Source organism: Piliocolobus tephrosceles, chromosome 9 (genome assembly GCF_002776525.5).
Source record: "Piliocolobus tephrosceles isolate RC106 chromosome 9, ASM277652v3, whole genome shotgun sequence".
Classification (NCBI taxonomy): domain Eukaryota; kingdom Metazoa; phylum Chordata; class Mammalia; order Primates; family Cercopithecidae; genus Piliocolobus; species Piliocolobus tephrosceles.
The window spans coordinates 81734819-81749661 of record NC_045442.1 but is presented as its reverse complement, the minus strand read 5'-3'; the positions used below and the strand labels follow the sequence as shown (position 1 = coordinate 81749661).

At 44.1% G+C, this 14843-nt stretch overlaps 1 protein-coding gene across 1 annotated transcript in view; it reads left to right on the top strand.

The window, feature by feature from the left end:
• The window catches only part of GRID1 (glutamate ionotropic receptor delta type subunit 1), a 786921-nt gene that overhangs the window by 753582 nt on the left and 18496 nt on the right, over positions 1 to 14843 (top strand). Inside the window, exon 14 of the mRNA XM_023226082.3 lies at positions 12773 to 12939. Coding sequence (XP_023081850.1) covers positions 12773 to 12939 — 167 coding nt within the window. The remainder of the gene's footprint in view (positions 1 to 12772; positions 12940 to 14843) is intronic.

Sequence of the window (14843 nt, the reverse complement as noted above, 5' to 3'; positions counted from 1 at the left end):
CTTTTTTTTTTTAAATACCAAAATTAGCCCGGCGTGGTGGCACATGTCTGTAGTCCCAGCTACTCAGGAGGCTGAGGCATGAGAACCGCTTGTTCCCAGGAGGCGGAGGTTGCAGTGAGCCTGGGCAACAGAGCAAGACTCCATTTCAAAACAACAAAAAATAACATTAAAAAATATATTTTAAGAGCGTAGTTCTCAAAGGGTGGGCCTTGTTCCAACACTGCCAGCATCATGTGGGAACTTGTTAGAAATGTACCTTCTTGGACTCTACTCCAGAGCTAATGAATTAGAAGCTGGGCAACAGGGAGGTTAGCAATCTGTGTTTTAACATGTCCTCCAGGTGATCCTCACGGCTTCCGAGTTTGAGAACGTTTGCTTGAACAAATGGTGCTTATTGTCATGATTATTGTTTAATTAGTATTTTATTTATTCTTTAATTTTAGAAACTGAGGCCAAGAGTGCCCATTAATGCTGTCCGTGAAGGCTCTGGAAGAGACTTCAGGGTGGAAAAGGGTGGAGGGCAGCCAGAAGGGGCAAACAGGATGTGCCCCACTCAGCAGCTCAGTCAAGCCAAGACCAAGGCTCCTGGCTTCCCAGATTCTGCTTGCCATCCCTTCATCTTTATTCAATCACTTTACACATATTTACTTAGCACCAACTCTATGCCAGATATCATGCTAGGGGAGCAAACAGGACATACATGGTCAAGCTTACATTCTTCCTTGTGTGTGTGTGTGTGTGGGTGTGGGTGTGCATATGTGTGTACCTGGCACACAGGGACTATCTGCACAGTCCTGTTCCTGTACTTTATGGGCTATTTGACCACATGTATGTTTGTCGTCTGTGTACCCTGAATTCATGTATTCTTAAGTTGTTTAAATTTCCTGGAATGGCATTCTTCATTCTGTATTCTTTTCCCTTTGTAATCTATTTTGTATCTGGGTACACAGATTTACTCTTTCTTTTAGGTCATTCTTAATTTTTCCCATGGAATAACTCAGATTAAATTATTATTTATCATGGTCTTTGGACAATTTAAAATTTTGACAAATCATTGAAAAATCAATGTGTCCCTTTGCCTTACTGATGAGGTTATTTATAGTCCCTAGTTTTGCTGATAGCGTACAACTTCAGAATTTGATAAAAGAGGCATTGATTTTTCCAACTTAGGACTTTTCTTTTTCCTTTGTACCAAACCAGCTTCTTTTTTCTTGAAAACATAAGAAACCTTATTTTACTAGGACAATTTTTGGCTCACTAAATAAAACTCTTCCTCCCCAAAGTGCTGGAGGTCCCAAAAGGGAATGCTGCCATAATGTCTCCAAAGGGTCAGATGCTGGAGGCAGATGTCATTAACAAAAACTTGACAAGAATCTGGCAGCAGAAGAGGGGAGAAAACCAGCATGAGGACAGAGTCAATTGCTCAGGAGGCTCAATGTGGCTCTTTGGGGCTACTGATACTGAACTTTTGATGTGACAGAGAGGAAGGCAATTTGCAGTCAAGGAGATCTGAGGAGAAATTGAAGCTCTGCCAATATTTAATTCTGTGGCCTTGGGTACAGTTCTTTTTGAGCCTCAATTTCCTTGAGTGGAAAGTGTACACAATTTGGAATGCGGAAATTTATCCTGAACTTTCTAAGAAATTCAGGGAACGGAATTGATGGTAAGGGAAGAGAATAGCTGGTAAAGCATAAAGTAGAGTTATTTTCAGGAAGATGTTCAGTGTGACTTTCCTTTAAAATGTGGTTTTAGTAGCCCTGGTCTCTCAACTCAATGGTTTCCCTTCTTCCATTCAGTACTCCAATTCAAGACCCTGGAGCTTTAATACTATCTCCCTTTCTAAACCTATGTTCAAGAGAAGATCAGAAATTATTTGACCCAGAGGTCTAAATCATTACATCTCGACTTTAGCATGCATCAGGATCACTTGTAAAGGTTATTAAAACATAGCATTGTGGACCTTGTTCTAAGAGTCTCTTATTTAGTGGGTCTTGGGATGGGACCTGATAATTTACATTTCTTATAAATTCTTCAGTGAGCTGATGCTGCTTGGCCAGAAAACACACTTTGAGAACCACTAGTCTATATCATAGACTTTGAGAATGCCAGTTCTGGAGAAGACCTGAAGGACCATCTGTGCCACTCTTCCATTTTTATAAATTGATATGACATCAGTAATTGGGCCAAGACTGTGATCCAGCCTAGTCTAACAATTTTTCTAATTTACTATGCTGATGGTTGAGGACAATTTCAAGTGTTATTTATTCCAAGGCAATTGCATTATCAGGATCCAAACTTTCAGCTATAAGATAATGCAGGTAATGATTGTCATGATCATAAGAATAGCGTGTTATTGTTTGCGTTTCTTCAATGCACCGGGCACTTTCCACACTGTCTTTTCCTGTGACAAGTGTGTGAGGTGGGCATGCTATTCCTGTCTTCTAGGTGAGGGCATTCAGCTCAGAGGGCTCAGATAGCTGGCCAAGGATGCTAAAGAAAGACCTGGTCTGCCTGTCTCCAAATTCTTGTTCTTGCCAACATACCATGCTGTGCTCTCTATGACCTGGAATTCAAAATTCTATAAACGAAGTTAAAAATCAAAGGGCAGATAACGTAAGAGAAAAGGCATTTCTGTTATTATTGCTGTTGTTCAGTTGTTTGAGTTTCTTACAAATTCTGGCTATCTGTCCCTCCATTAAAAAGTGCGCAAAGGACATGAATAGACATTTTTCAAACAAAGACATACAAATGGCCAACAAGCATAGGAAAAAAATGCACAACATCACTAGTCATCAGATAAATGCAAATTAGACCAACAGTGAGATATCACTTACACCAGTCAGAATGGCTGTTATTAAAATGACAAAAAAATAACAAATGTTAGTGAGGATGCAGAGAAAAGGGAATGCTTCTACAGTGTTGGTGGGAATGTAAATTACTAAAACTTCTATGGAAAACAGTATGTAGATTTCCCAAAAAACTAAACATAGAACTACCCAGCAATCTCACTGCTGGGTATCTATTCAAAGAAAATTATTATATCAAAAAGATAACTGCAGTTATATGTTTATAGCATCTCTGTTCACAATATCTAAGATATGAAATCAATCTGTTGATTGGATAAAGAAAATGTGATATATGTATGTATATTTATGCAAAGGAATATTATTCAGCCATTAAAAATAATAAAATAATGTCTTTTGCAGTATCATGGATGGAACTGGAGGTCACTATCTTAAGTGAAATAATTCAGAAACAGAAAATCAAATGCCACATGTTCTCACTTATAAGTGGGCGCTAAATCATGTGTACACCTGGACATCGAGTGTGGAATAACAGACATTAGAGACTTGGAAAGGTGGGAGGGTGGGATGGGGTAAGGGATGAGAAATTACATAAGGGTACAATGTAGGCTATTTGGGTGATGGTTACAGTAAAATCCCAGACTTTACTACTATGCAATATATCCATGTAACAAAACTACACTTGTACCCTCTAAAGTTATACAAATTTTTTAACAAAGAAAAGGAACTCATGGAAAAAAAGGGATTGGTGGCCTTTTTGAGATGCAAAATTACTCTCATTCTCTCTATCCACTGCTGTCCTCCTCACTATTGACTATGTTACTCTAGGAAACAGGAATACCGGGATGAGATAGGCAATCATTTGCAGAAATCCTGGCACCTGGCCATCAGGAGCCATGTCCTACTGCTGTAGCCTGGCAACACCTCCATCTTCTCAGTTCTCCTGCCCAGGTCATGGGTAGCCTCTCTGGGCCTTTCATGACAAAGCTAAGGGCTGCCCTAGTGTCTGTGCTCTACATGCCACACAAGCCAGAGGCCTTCCTGCTGCCAGATGGCCTTGCTCCTCTTTGGTTGTGTCATCTCATTGTCCAGTCCCATCCTGTTCACTCTGGGTTGCAGCCAGGACCCAAATTGACTTTGTGCCCTGTGGACCCTCAGGAAAGCAGCTTTTTCAGTAATTGTGGAGAGTTCATCTGCAATCTCTTGCCCCCCAACTAAGCCTGTCCTGGTTTGCCTCCTTTTGCTGGTCCAGAGTCTGATCCAGATAAAAAGTCTTTACCTTTCATTCTTTGGGTAGCAGGTTTCCTGGCAGCCTTCTAGCTGGGCCCACCAATGGTCAGCCTCACAGCCTCACATCATTTTGATTTTGCATCACCTCTCTCCATTGTTCTCTCTTTAGAGATGGGCTCTTTATCTCCAGCTGAAGGTCCACTTTTTCTGAACCCTTCATGGTTCTCCAGCAGCTTGGTACCGGAGTCCTCTTTTCTGCTGCCTCCCTTGGGGGCAATGGTGCTCACAATCATACACATACTCATACACTCACACATAAACTCACTCATCAACCTGCACACATATATACAATTCTCACATGTATACACACACACCTTCACACACATACATTCCCTCACACTTACACGTGTACACACACTCACATAATTCTCACTCCCTCACAAACCTTCACACACATACACAGTCATACCTGTACATACATTATTCCAACATGCACACAGGCACACACCCACACACACACACATTCCCATGCACACATACACATAAATACGTACCTATAGACACTAATGTGTATTATCGAATGCACACACACTCACCCACCCATACATTCTCATGTGCATCCACATGTACACATCTATACAAACACATCTCCCTCACACTTACACATATGCATATACACAACTCTTATGCACGTAAACACACAAACTCACACTCTTCTGCATGCACACACACTCATGCACACACACTGCATACTCACACAGAGTGTGTTGCTGAGTTGGTGAAGATGGGGGGTGACTGGCAAGAGGGGAATAGGTGGAGGAAAAATGCTTCAATCACAGCTGACACATGGATCTCCTGACCATCTGGGAACTGAAGGAAGGAGGAGGACACGGAACTCGCGTTGAGCCCTCATGCTGTGCCAGGTACAGTGTTTTGCCTTCGGGAATTTCCCACTCACAACCGTCTTTTTAGGAAACAATTCTTAGCCCCTGAGACAGTAGGGTCACTGGAGAGCTGGGCTGTGACAGTGGGCACCCTGCTTTTTTCTGTCACACTGTGCACAAGGAAGGAGGCTGAGCCTCGATATCCGTAGTCACAAAAGGTGAGGCTTGCTGAGCTGCAGGAAATGTAGGCAACAAAGAGATGTTCAAAACCAACAAAAGTCACTCATGATGGCACCTCCCAAAGATGACCATGGCTTGCATTTGGCACTTATTTGATTCCTCACAAACATAAAGATTTACATAATAATTTAAGAGGCAGTCACAATGTCAATACTCTAGTGTAATAGGTTCATTTTCCACTAAACAATATAAGATTGATTATCATTTATTTAGCACTTACCATATGTTAAGCAAGATCCTAAGCACATCACACATATTGAGTAATTTAATCCTCATCAGGACTCTGTGAGGTGGGGACCAGTTTATCCAGTGGAACTGAGACTCAGAGATGTTAAGCAACTCGTCCGCACAGGCAGCAAGTGTGGAGCTGGCATTTAAACTCGAGCAGTTGGATTCAGTAACCCAGGCTGGTTCATAGCTCAGGGGTGCCTCTTTTTTTCTCTTGGAAATTTCCCTTAACAATCAATGCTCTTTTAAAGCCCCACACTAACGGTAACATAATGTTCCACCATCTAATACTATCACTCACCTCGCTGTTTCCCAATTACTGAGCACTTAGGTTGTTTCTAACTTCTGACTAGTTTAAGCAGTGTTGCCCTGAAAAAATCTTTATGCAAACACTTTTTGAAAATTGAATAATTCCTTAGGATAAATCCCACGGGGTAGAATCGCTGCATGTACACATTTTAAAAACATTCAATTCTCCCCACCAAATTGCCATTCCAGAAATATCATGCCAGCCACACTCCCACCAGCCAACTGCAAAATTGTCTTTTTCTCTGCAGATGGTCTGGGTTTTACTGTTGAATCTTACAATTTGGCATGGTGTATACATAATACAGGTATCACGGTAGCCAGGGTTCAGGCTGCCTGTGGTAATGTGTTGCCATTGTATGAACATGACTATAGGAACTAAGACTTAGGATGCTTGAAAAGACTGAGTTCTGCTTTGTTAGGATAAATGGTGGCTGAAGCAGAGGCAGAATGCACTCTGCACAGATGGTGAATGCACAAAAGAATGTGTCAGGTTTCCAAAGAGTCCATGATGTACAGAGAAGGGGCAGACCCCGTGTCCTCCCTTCTTCCAGAATTTCAGTGACTCCATGAACCACTTTTGTTTCTAAAGCTAGGGAAACACAGGCATTGCCATTTGTGTGTGGTCTGTCACCAGCAATGTTCCCTGGGAAGTGGTCCAAGAGCAAAGACAGTAGGTGAATTCTCCCCAGTCCATTCTTCGTGAGTCTAACCAGGACAGAGGAGACAGCGCAGACTTCTTTGGAGCCAGATGTAACTCAGGTTGACATGGCTCCACTGTTCATAATTCAGGCTTGTTTGGGACACATCATTTAATTTTTCTGAGCCTCAGTTTTTTTTTTTTTTTTTTTGTCTGTAAATGAGGTGAAATCTTCTGCCCTTGAGAAGTATTACATGGATAAAAAGGGGATCAGGTTTCTGAAGGCATTGGTACCCAGTGGGGGCCCCACACTTACCCTGCACCTGGCACTACGGGCACCTGGCTTCCTTCTGTGCTTCCTTTCCGATAGCGTTTCTGACTGATGTTTGCAGCACAAGCATTCTCATTTGGGGGAGCAGTGTGGTTGCTTGTTCCTTTCCAAAGCAGTTAGGATGGAATATAATAGTCTAATGAGGCTCTTGCCTTGAAGGCTGATGTCTCTGAAAGTTTGTGCTCCATGTGAGTTCCAAAAGGGGTGGAATCAGTGGAGCAACAAAAGGCAATGCAATCTCATTTTACTGCCTGTGTGAAGTCGTGGAACACAAGCAAGTCATCCAATAACCCAGCTCACTTGTGGCTTCTTTTATAGAGCCCAACCTTCCTCCAGCAAATAGAGGCCAATCATATTCCCCTAAATGTTAGGGAGGATGCTGTAAGTGTGAGAGCCAGACTCCCTCACCATGTCAATTTTTTTTCCTTTTGCAACAACCCAGGGTGCAGGTAGACTGAGAAGGGAATCTGTTTGCTAAGGTGTTTGCTGGGAGACAAGGCTGGGTGGTCTCTCTAGCTGTTGTTGTCCTGGCATCCTAGAGATAGATGCTCACATGCCTTTGACTTTTTCTCATGCCAAGATAGTCTTCCTCCTTTCCCTAAAGTTCCTGCATCTATTCTTTTTTATGTCTGGACCATGTTTGTTTGTTTGCTTTTCTTTTAGGAAAAGGGGAGAGTGAAATGAAGCAAAATGTTTAGAGGTAGGCCAGAAATGTCAAGGAGATTTTCCCAAGTGCTTGGCTATCATCAGGGAGCCAGTGTCCTGGAGAGATCTGAGAGCTCTCCCAGGCCTTTGTGTCCTGTTGATGGGCCAGGGCACTGCTACACTGGAGCCAGGGGCACATGGAGGATGCAGATTGGATTAGGTGTCTGTGTCATGCGTGATAGAACAAACTGTGAAACAAGGTTAAATAAAGACAACACTTTAACCCACTTGTCCAGAAAAGTGTCACTTATCCTACTCTATTAGGTGATGATCCATCTTTTAGAATATTGCATTTCACATGTACACACAACAGCTATAATACTGTATCTATCAATAATAATCTGTTCATCCTATTATTTTCTGCCACTTTCCTTAAGTATTCATATATATGTATATAAATATAAACATACAGTGTTTCTGTAAAGTCTTTATATTACTGTTTGTTACATAAAATGCTATCACATTTATGAACCATAATTTATTAAGTTGTTTCCCTCATAGTAAATATTTAAACTGTGTGTTTACTTTAGAGTCAACTCTTGATTTAGAATATTTATCAGGCATTTTAGATACATTTAGGTTACTTTTTTGGTTAAATTCCCAACTTGCAAAGGTGAAAGACATGAGCAGCTTTAAACACTTGTGTTCTGTACTGCTGTATTACTCTCCAAAGGGTTACATCATTTTGTGGTGCTGGTAGCCATGAAGGATTATGCACATTTTTTTCACAATTCCTTTACCACTAGATATTATCATTAAAAAAAAAAAAAGGCGCTGTGTAAGTGGCCAAATTACATTTCTAGGCCATATGTTCTAGAAATGTAATTTGGCCACTTACACATATTAGTTTGCAGACATCTATTTTCTAGGATGATCTGCAAATACGTTTCATAGCTCCTGGAAGAAACAAGGGCTGAAATCCCAGGACCCCGTAACTAGTCCTGAAGGGCTCTCTGGGGTCAAAAGGGCCTGGACTGTTGGATGTCTATGCCCACCTAGGCACTGCAGAGAGCTGAGGGCTTGGAGCAAGCTTGGCTGTATCCACAGCCTTGTCTCCAGCCTAATTTTCTGCCAGCCTTATTCTAAGGCATTGATCCATGGTGAGTTAGCAATTGGAAATTCAGAATGTGTTTAATATTATAAATGGACCAGCCAAACCAGATAAAGGTAATTTAACCCATTGAAAGGTGAAATACAGTGTTTGCTTTTGTTTTCTTTTAATAGCAAAGCTCAAATCAGTGGCATCCCTTTTATCTTTTAGGCATGATGAGATAAATGCCAACAATCTATTTGCAAACAGCTTACCACCTATCATGGCTGTTCTCAGACATTATCCTCCTCAACTTCCCACAGCCACCTGGAAGTAGGGACAAGACAGTACTGGGAGATACAGGAAGAAGGAGTTGGTCTGAACAGGAAGTGGCCAAAAAATAGCAGATCTAAAGATCTGTTGTGACACTTGGCCAAGGGACTCTAGGACACCTGCAGGGAGGTGGCTGGGTTCACCCTCCTCCCTCTACAAGCACCAGACCATAGCACAAGGTTGAGAGGAAGCTAGACTCCTGCCTATGCTCTGTCTTTTCCAGAGCCTGAAAAACATCCTCAACAGAAAAAAGTTAATATAAATAGGAAATGACAAATGCCTCCTAATGACAAATGAGAGGTCTCTGAAATGGAGGTGAAGGGTTGCAGAATGGCGAGAAAGGGGTAGACATGCTTTCCTAACAACTAGAGGCTAGATAAGAGGTTGCACCCACAGAGGAGGTGACCGAACCTAGGAGCGGGATTGGAGGAAATGCTGAGACTCAAGGAAGGAGGAGGGTGAACTTGCAGCAGAAGGGGCAGGGAAGAGAGGACACACTTGGCTGTCCTGGAGGCAGATGCTTGATATATTAGGTGTCCCCCCTGTAGTAGGGAAGTCAGACCTGTGGATAAGTAGCACAGAATAAGGGGGTGAATTCATCATTATTAGGGGCCACATGGAAAACTGATTCTGACCCTACAAGGAAGAAGCAAAGCTTAGAGTTTTTATGGGGACAGGATGGAGCTCATTCTGCAAGGGGACAAGAAGAGGGTCTGTATAAAGACAACAGGGCCATGATGGGTGGGATATTTTAACTTCTTAGAGCTGGCATCTGCAATGTTCCTGACAGTATAGTCAGACCTAAGAAGCCTTATGTCTCAGACAGGCTCTGTGATACCCTGGAAACTGGGGGAGATGTCTGTAAGTTCCAGAAAGTTCTCCTGGAAATAGATGAACTTGGGGACCCAAGGAAATACTTCAGCACTGCCTTTTACTCAGCATGGAGCTGAAAGAGAAGGGCTGAGAAAGTTCTGGGATGCCAAGGAAGTGAAGATGACATTTAGGAATGGAGGGTATTTCCTAAGGACAGAGCTAGAGTCTGGCCTTGTCCTGCCACCACTGGAGCTTCTGATTTGGCCCTGTCAGGGTCCTATCCATAAAGGGTTTTTCCCCATGCACAGGGAGGTCTAGGCATGTACTTGTGCTGGATATTGTCACCAGTTCTTGGAGGCACTGAAGTCAAGGCCATTTCCTGTATTCACTTTAAACAGGGCTCAGTCAAGTTCTAAGTAGAAATATTAAATGGATAAGATTTACCACAGTCCATCCTCGCCTCTTTCTCATCTCCACACTGTTATACTCCCCTACATTTCCGTAGAATTGCAATCCCCTGGCATTAGATTTTCTGCCCTCTCCAAGGGTGAACCCCCCAATCTGAGACATAGGCCCATGCCATGACCAGAAAGCTCATCCTAGAGTCTACCTCCAACTCCCATCACAAAATGCAGAATAGCACCCTCTCCAGGTGCTCCTGCTTCGGCATTTTCAGGCAGATTCTGGATCCAGCCACATGCTTCCTCAAGCAGACACAAGAAATATATTGGCAGCCTGGCATAGTGGCGTGAACCTGTAGTCCCAGCAACTCAAGATGCTGAAGCAGGACGATTGCTTGAGCCCAGGAGTTCAAATTCAGCCTGGGCAACATAGCAAGACTGTCCATATTTTTTTTAAAAAAAGAAAAAATAAATATAATGAACTTAGTCCCTGTTTACAAATAGACAAATGGGGAGATGGAGTATTCAGCAGGTCCAGAAGGCATCTCCTACTGTCTCCTCTGGACTTCCTTCCTGGTTAACAGGGATTTGAGGCTGAGCCATTGCCAGCATCCCTTCTGGATGTTCCCTCCTTTTCAGCTTAGGCCAGCAGGACTATAAATGTGGGTGCTTTCATGCAGCTGTGCTCACCTGTCCCTGACCCCAAACTGAGTCACAAACACCTGTGGCTTGAAGGAAGCCACGTGTCCCATTAGAGTGGCCACATCAGGCTTTCCTTGGAGTCCCTTTCCACTCTGTCTAAGTCAGCATATTTTGTTTTCATTCTTGGAGCATCACTTGAAATGTAGAAACAAACCCAATCTTAATTTTTCCCTCAAAGTGACATGTCCTTTTGAAATTGTACAAATAACAATGTCTGATTGTCATGTTGAATTGCAAGCATGGATGTGAAATGCTCCAAAGTCTGACTGAAGCCAAATATTAGGTCATAAGTCAACATTTTGCTGAATAACTTGGTTACTAAGAGGTTGAAAATGTCTATCTTTTTGTGAGAAAACTTGTTTGCCAGCAGGAAAAATTTATAGGACTGTTATCTTCCTACATGGAAGGAGAGAGATGTGTGTAATTTTGCAACCTGTGTCAAAGTCCTTTAGGACTTCTGAAATTGGATTGGTTGAGGACTGAGGCCTTGGTGTAATATTTGAATTGCTCCCTGAGGTGAAAGTCAATGAGTGGCACAGGTGTGTGTCATTTCTTACAAGGTTGTTGGGCAAAATTGTCTGAATGTCTGGGAACAGGCTCTTCCCACTGCAGGAGGTCACACTCTGCCCACAAATCCTTCTAATGGAGAACTTCTGACAAGGAAATAAGCTGTCTTGGGCCGTGGGCACTTGGGGTCTTAAAAGAAATAAAATCTTGGCTAACTTCATCTAAGTAGCTATGACACTCTTTGGAAAGTCTCAGTGGACATGAAGACTCAACTGAACAAAGGCAGGAGCCAGGGACAATGCCCTAAACAATGCCAAGAAGCCTGTAGATTGCTAGCATGGCCTATTATTGTCTGTGATATTTCAGTGCTGTCACTAAGCCCATAATGAGGCCCCCAATCACCTAGTGCGAGCCACGGTAAAAAGGAAAGAAGTGGCAAAGAGTTGTCTGTGTGCTCGCTATAGCATTAAAGCCAGGCACTTTGCTGCATTAAGAACATCCTACTTTGTTTTAAGATGGCCAAGTGACAGTGTCAGGTTTGCATCTCTTTCCAGAAAGTAAAGCAGCTCGCATTCCCTGCCAGCACCCAAACTCCAGGCAAAGTTAGGATTGTGGTTCAGGATAGAAGACAACCTCTGCTGTGGATGGGTGTGACAGAGTAGGACTTTAGCTGTCACCGCAGGAAAATTCCCGATGGAAGAATCTGCCACCACTGCACTGATACGGAGACAGTGACACCAGAAACCTGCACGTGTGTGTGCATATATATGTTTATATGCGTGTGTGTACAAACATATATGCATGTGAGTGTATGCATACATACGTGAACACATACTTATGGGTGCATATATGTGTGTGTATTACACATATGTATGTGGATGTGCACAGGCGTATGTGTGCAGGCACGTCTATGCATGTGTGGGGTGTGTGCAGGCATGTGCATACCTTCATGTGTGGGCAATAAAAGACAAGTGGCAGAAGCCTGGCATGGCACCATAACAGTCAAGCCCTGTCCCTGACGGATTTTTCCTCATGCACAGGGGGCTCTAGACATGTGCATGTGCTTGTGCTTGATATTAAGTCACCATTACTCTGGGGCACTGAATTCAGGGCCATTTTCCAGATTTACCCTAAGCAGAGCTCAGACAAGTTCTAAGTAGAAATATCAGTGGGTAAGATTTGCCACGGTTCTGTTCTCCCCTGTTCCTCATCCCCAACTGTTATGCTCCCTAACAATTCTGATCTGAGAATCTCAGTCACCTGGCATTAGATTTTCTACACTCTCCAAGGCTGAACCTTCTAATCTGAGACATAGGCCCATGGCACTGTGACCAGGAAGCTCGTCTTAGAGCCCACCTCTAGTTCCTCCGCCCTTCCCCTCTCCATGAGATGTTTTGTGGCTGGTCTGCACACATTTTATGTCTAGTCAAAGTGAGTGGCCTCAACCAATGCTGGTATTTGTAGGCCAGGAAGCAGTAGCAGAGTTGCTGTGCTGTCTGGTGGGTAGGAAGACCATTGAGGATGGGTCCCTCAAATCCCACCATCAAGATGGCTCACCGATCAAAGCTGACACAACTGGCCAGGCCTGCCTGATTTCATGGTAATTTTGATCTTTCAGGCAAAGAAGGGGAACTACGCCTTCCTGTGGGATGTGGCCGTGGTGGAATACGCAGCCCTGACAGATGACGACTGCTCGGTGACTGTCATCGGCAACAGCATCAGCAGCAAGGGTTACGGGATTGCCCTGCAGCATGGCAGCCCCTACAGGGACCTCTTCTCCCAGAGGTAAGCTCAGGCAGCTGCCTCGGGACTCTAGTGTCTCGGGACTCTAGTGGTCAAGGGTAAGAGAATAACCTCTTAGAAGTCAAGAGCCAATGCAAACACCTTTGTTCACATTTTCTTAAGCACCTACTATGCCCCACTGCTTCCTCCTCCCCTACCCTCAGACCTTGTGGAAGTATATGGTCCCTGCCAGGAAGGCTCAGAGTCTCTGTGGGGTCTCTGTTGTGAGCAGGTAATGCCAGCCCAGAGCATATTAGCATGTGGCAAAGACATCCTCAGTATGCTGGGGTAGAGGCAGGCAGAAAAAGGCATCTCACCAGACCCAGGATATCTGGGAGAACTTCCCAGAGGAGGGGACACCTGAGGCTGGAAGAATGAGGAGGAGTTAGCCAGAATAATGAATAATTAGCAGGATCTGATAAGGGCCTACTAATCACTTTTAAAGAGAAATGTACCTGTAAAGTGGAGGAGTCAATGTAGAGACTTTAAAAAAGTAGGGTCGGAGAAGCAGAATGTCTCCGTATTTACTTGCACATGGCTGGAGGGGGCCTCTGATTGTAGGGCAGAAGTTTCCTTGTCCAAGGAGATGCTGTCTGCTGGGGCAGCGAAGGTATGTGGCCTTAGCCAGAAAGGGTGGAAGTGGGCCATGGGTAGTTCAGTGGCCTTTGTCCAGTAGTCAGCTGTGAACAAGAGCTCCTGTCCCCAAGGTGTCTAAGCCTTGGGCCATCTTCTTGCACACATCTGTGAAGCGCATTTTGCTGGGTGAAGGTATGAATCTGCAGAGCCCGGGGGGATGCCCTAGGGGCAGGCTCCGCCAGAGTCCACCCAAATCCAAAATGAGGCAGAAGCATCGGAATGAAAAGGCTGGCATCATGCCAGGTTCAGGGGCAACGCTTGTCGACTGATTAATGCATAGATTTCAGTACTAAGGAACTTCTATTTGGAGACGTGAGAGTCCTTATAAATCATTTCTTTAACATCCTGCAGTTCAGAGAGGGTAACTAGGATATCCAGGTTGCTGAGCCAGCTGCTGGCAGAGCTAGAAGTAGAATCTAGGACTCCTGAGCCCTAGTGCTATGCCCATGTGGCTGCTGGATCTCCAAGCCCCACAACCTCCCTTCTCCCACACTCTAGATGTCCACATTGTGCCCTTCTTCTCATGAGTACCTGGGCCTCAGCCCCATCAAGGGAAGGCTGAGGAGGAGGGCCTGCAACCAGTCCATTCAGTGGCTTCTTTACAAAACTGAGGAAAAGAGTAGGGCTAATTAAGGTAAATGAGGCTTTTGGGTTTTCCCTTAAATTTAATCAAGTATACATTCTGTTCCTCCCTCTACTCTCTGGAGCAGAGAGAGATGACAAGAGGGAAGGAGGAGTAGTGATTTATCAATTGCTCAGATTAAATGCATGAAGAAAGAATGGCTTCTCTCCAGGATTTATAACACGTTGGTGTTCTTGAGGTTCACACCAGTTGGTTTTCCGAGATGGGAGGCTCAGGACGATTCCACAGACCATCAACCTCTGAGCATCTCTCTAGAACAGATGGTAAGAGAGCCCATGGGGCCAACACAGCAGCAGCACCAAGACCACTAATGTGCCCCAAGACAGCGCTCATGGAAGCACAGGGGCCCCAGCGAGGAAAGGTTAGGGTCCCTGTGTGCTCACACTGCTCACATGGCTCCTGAGAGTCTGCTGAAGTGAACATTGACACACTGGAGAGAAGAGGCAGCAGACATTAGTCCAGGAGCCCCGGTCTTGGCTGGATTGCTGAATGGAGTCAGAGCAGAGGGGACTCCCATTAGGTCAGAGTAGAACCTGAGAATACTCAACCTGGGGAAGGTGGAGATGAGTGGGGAGGGGTGTGGCTGCCCACCTCCAATATCTTAAGCTTTGCTGGAGGCAGAAGGAGT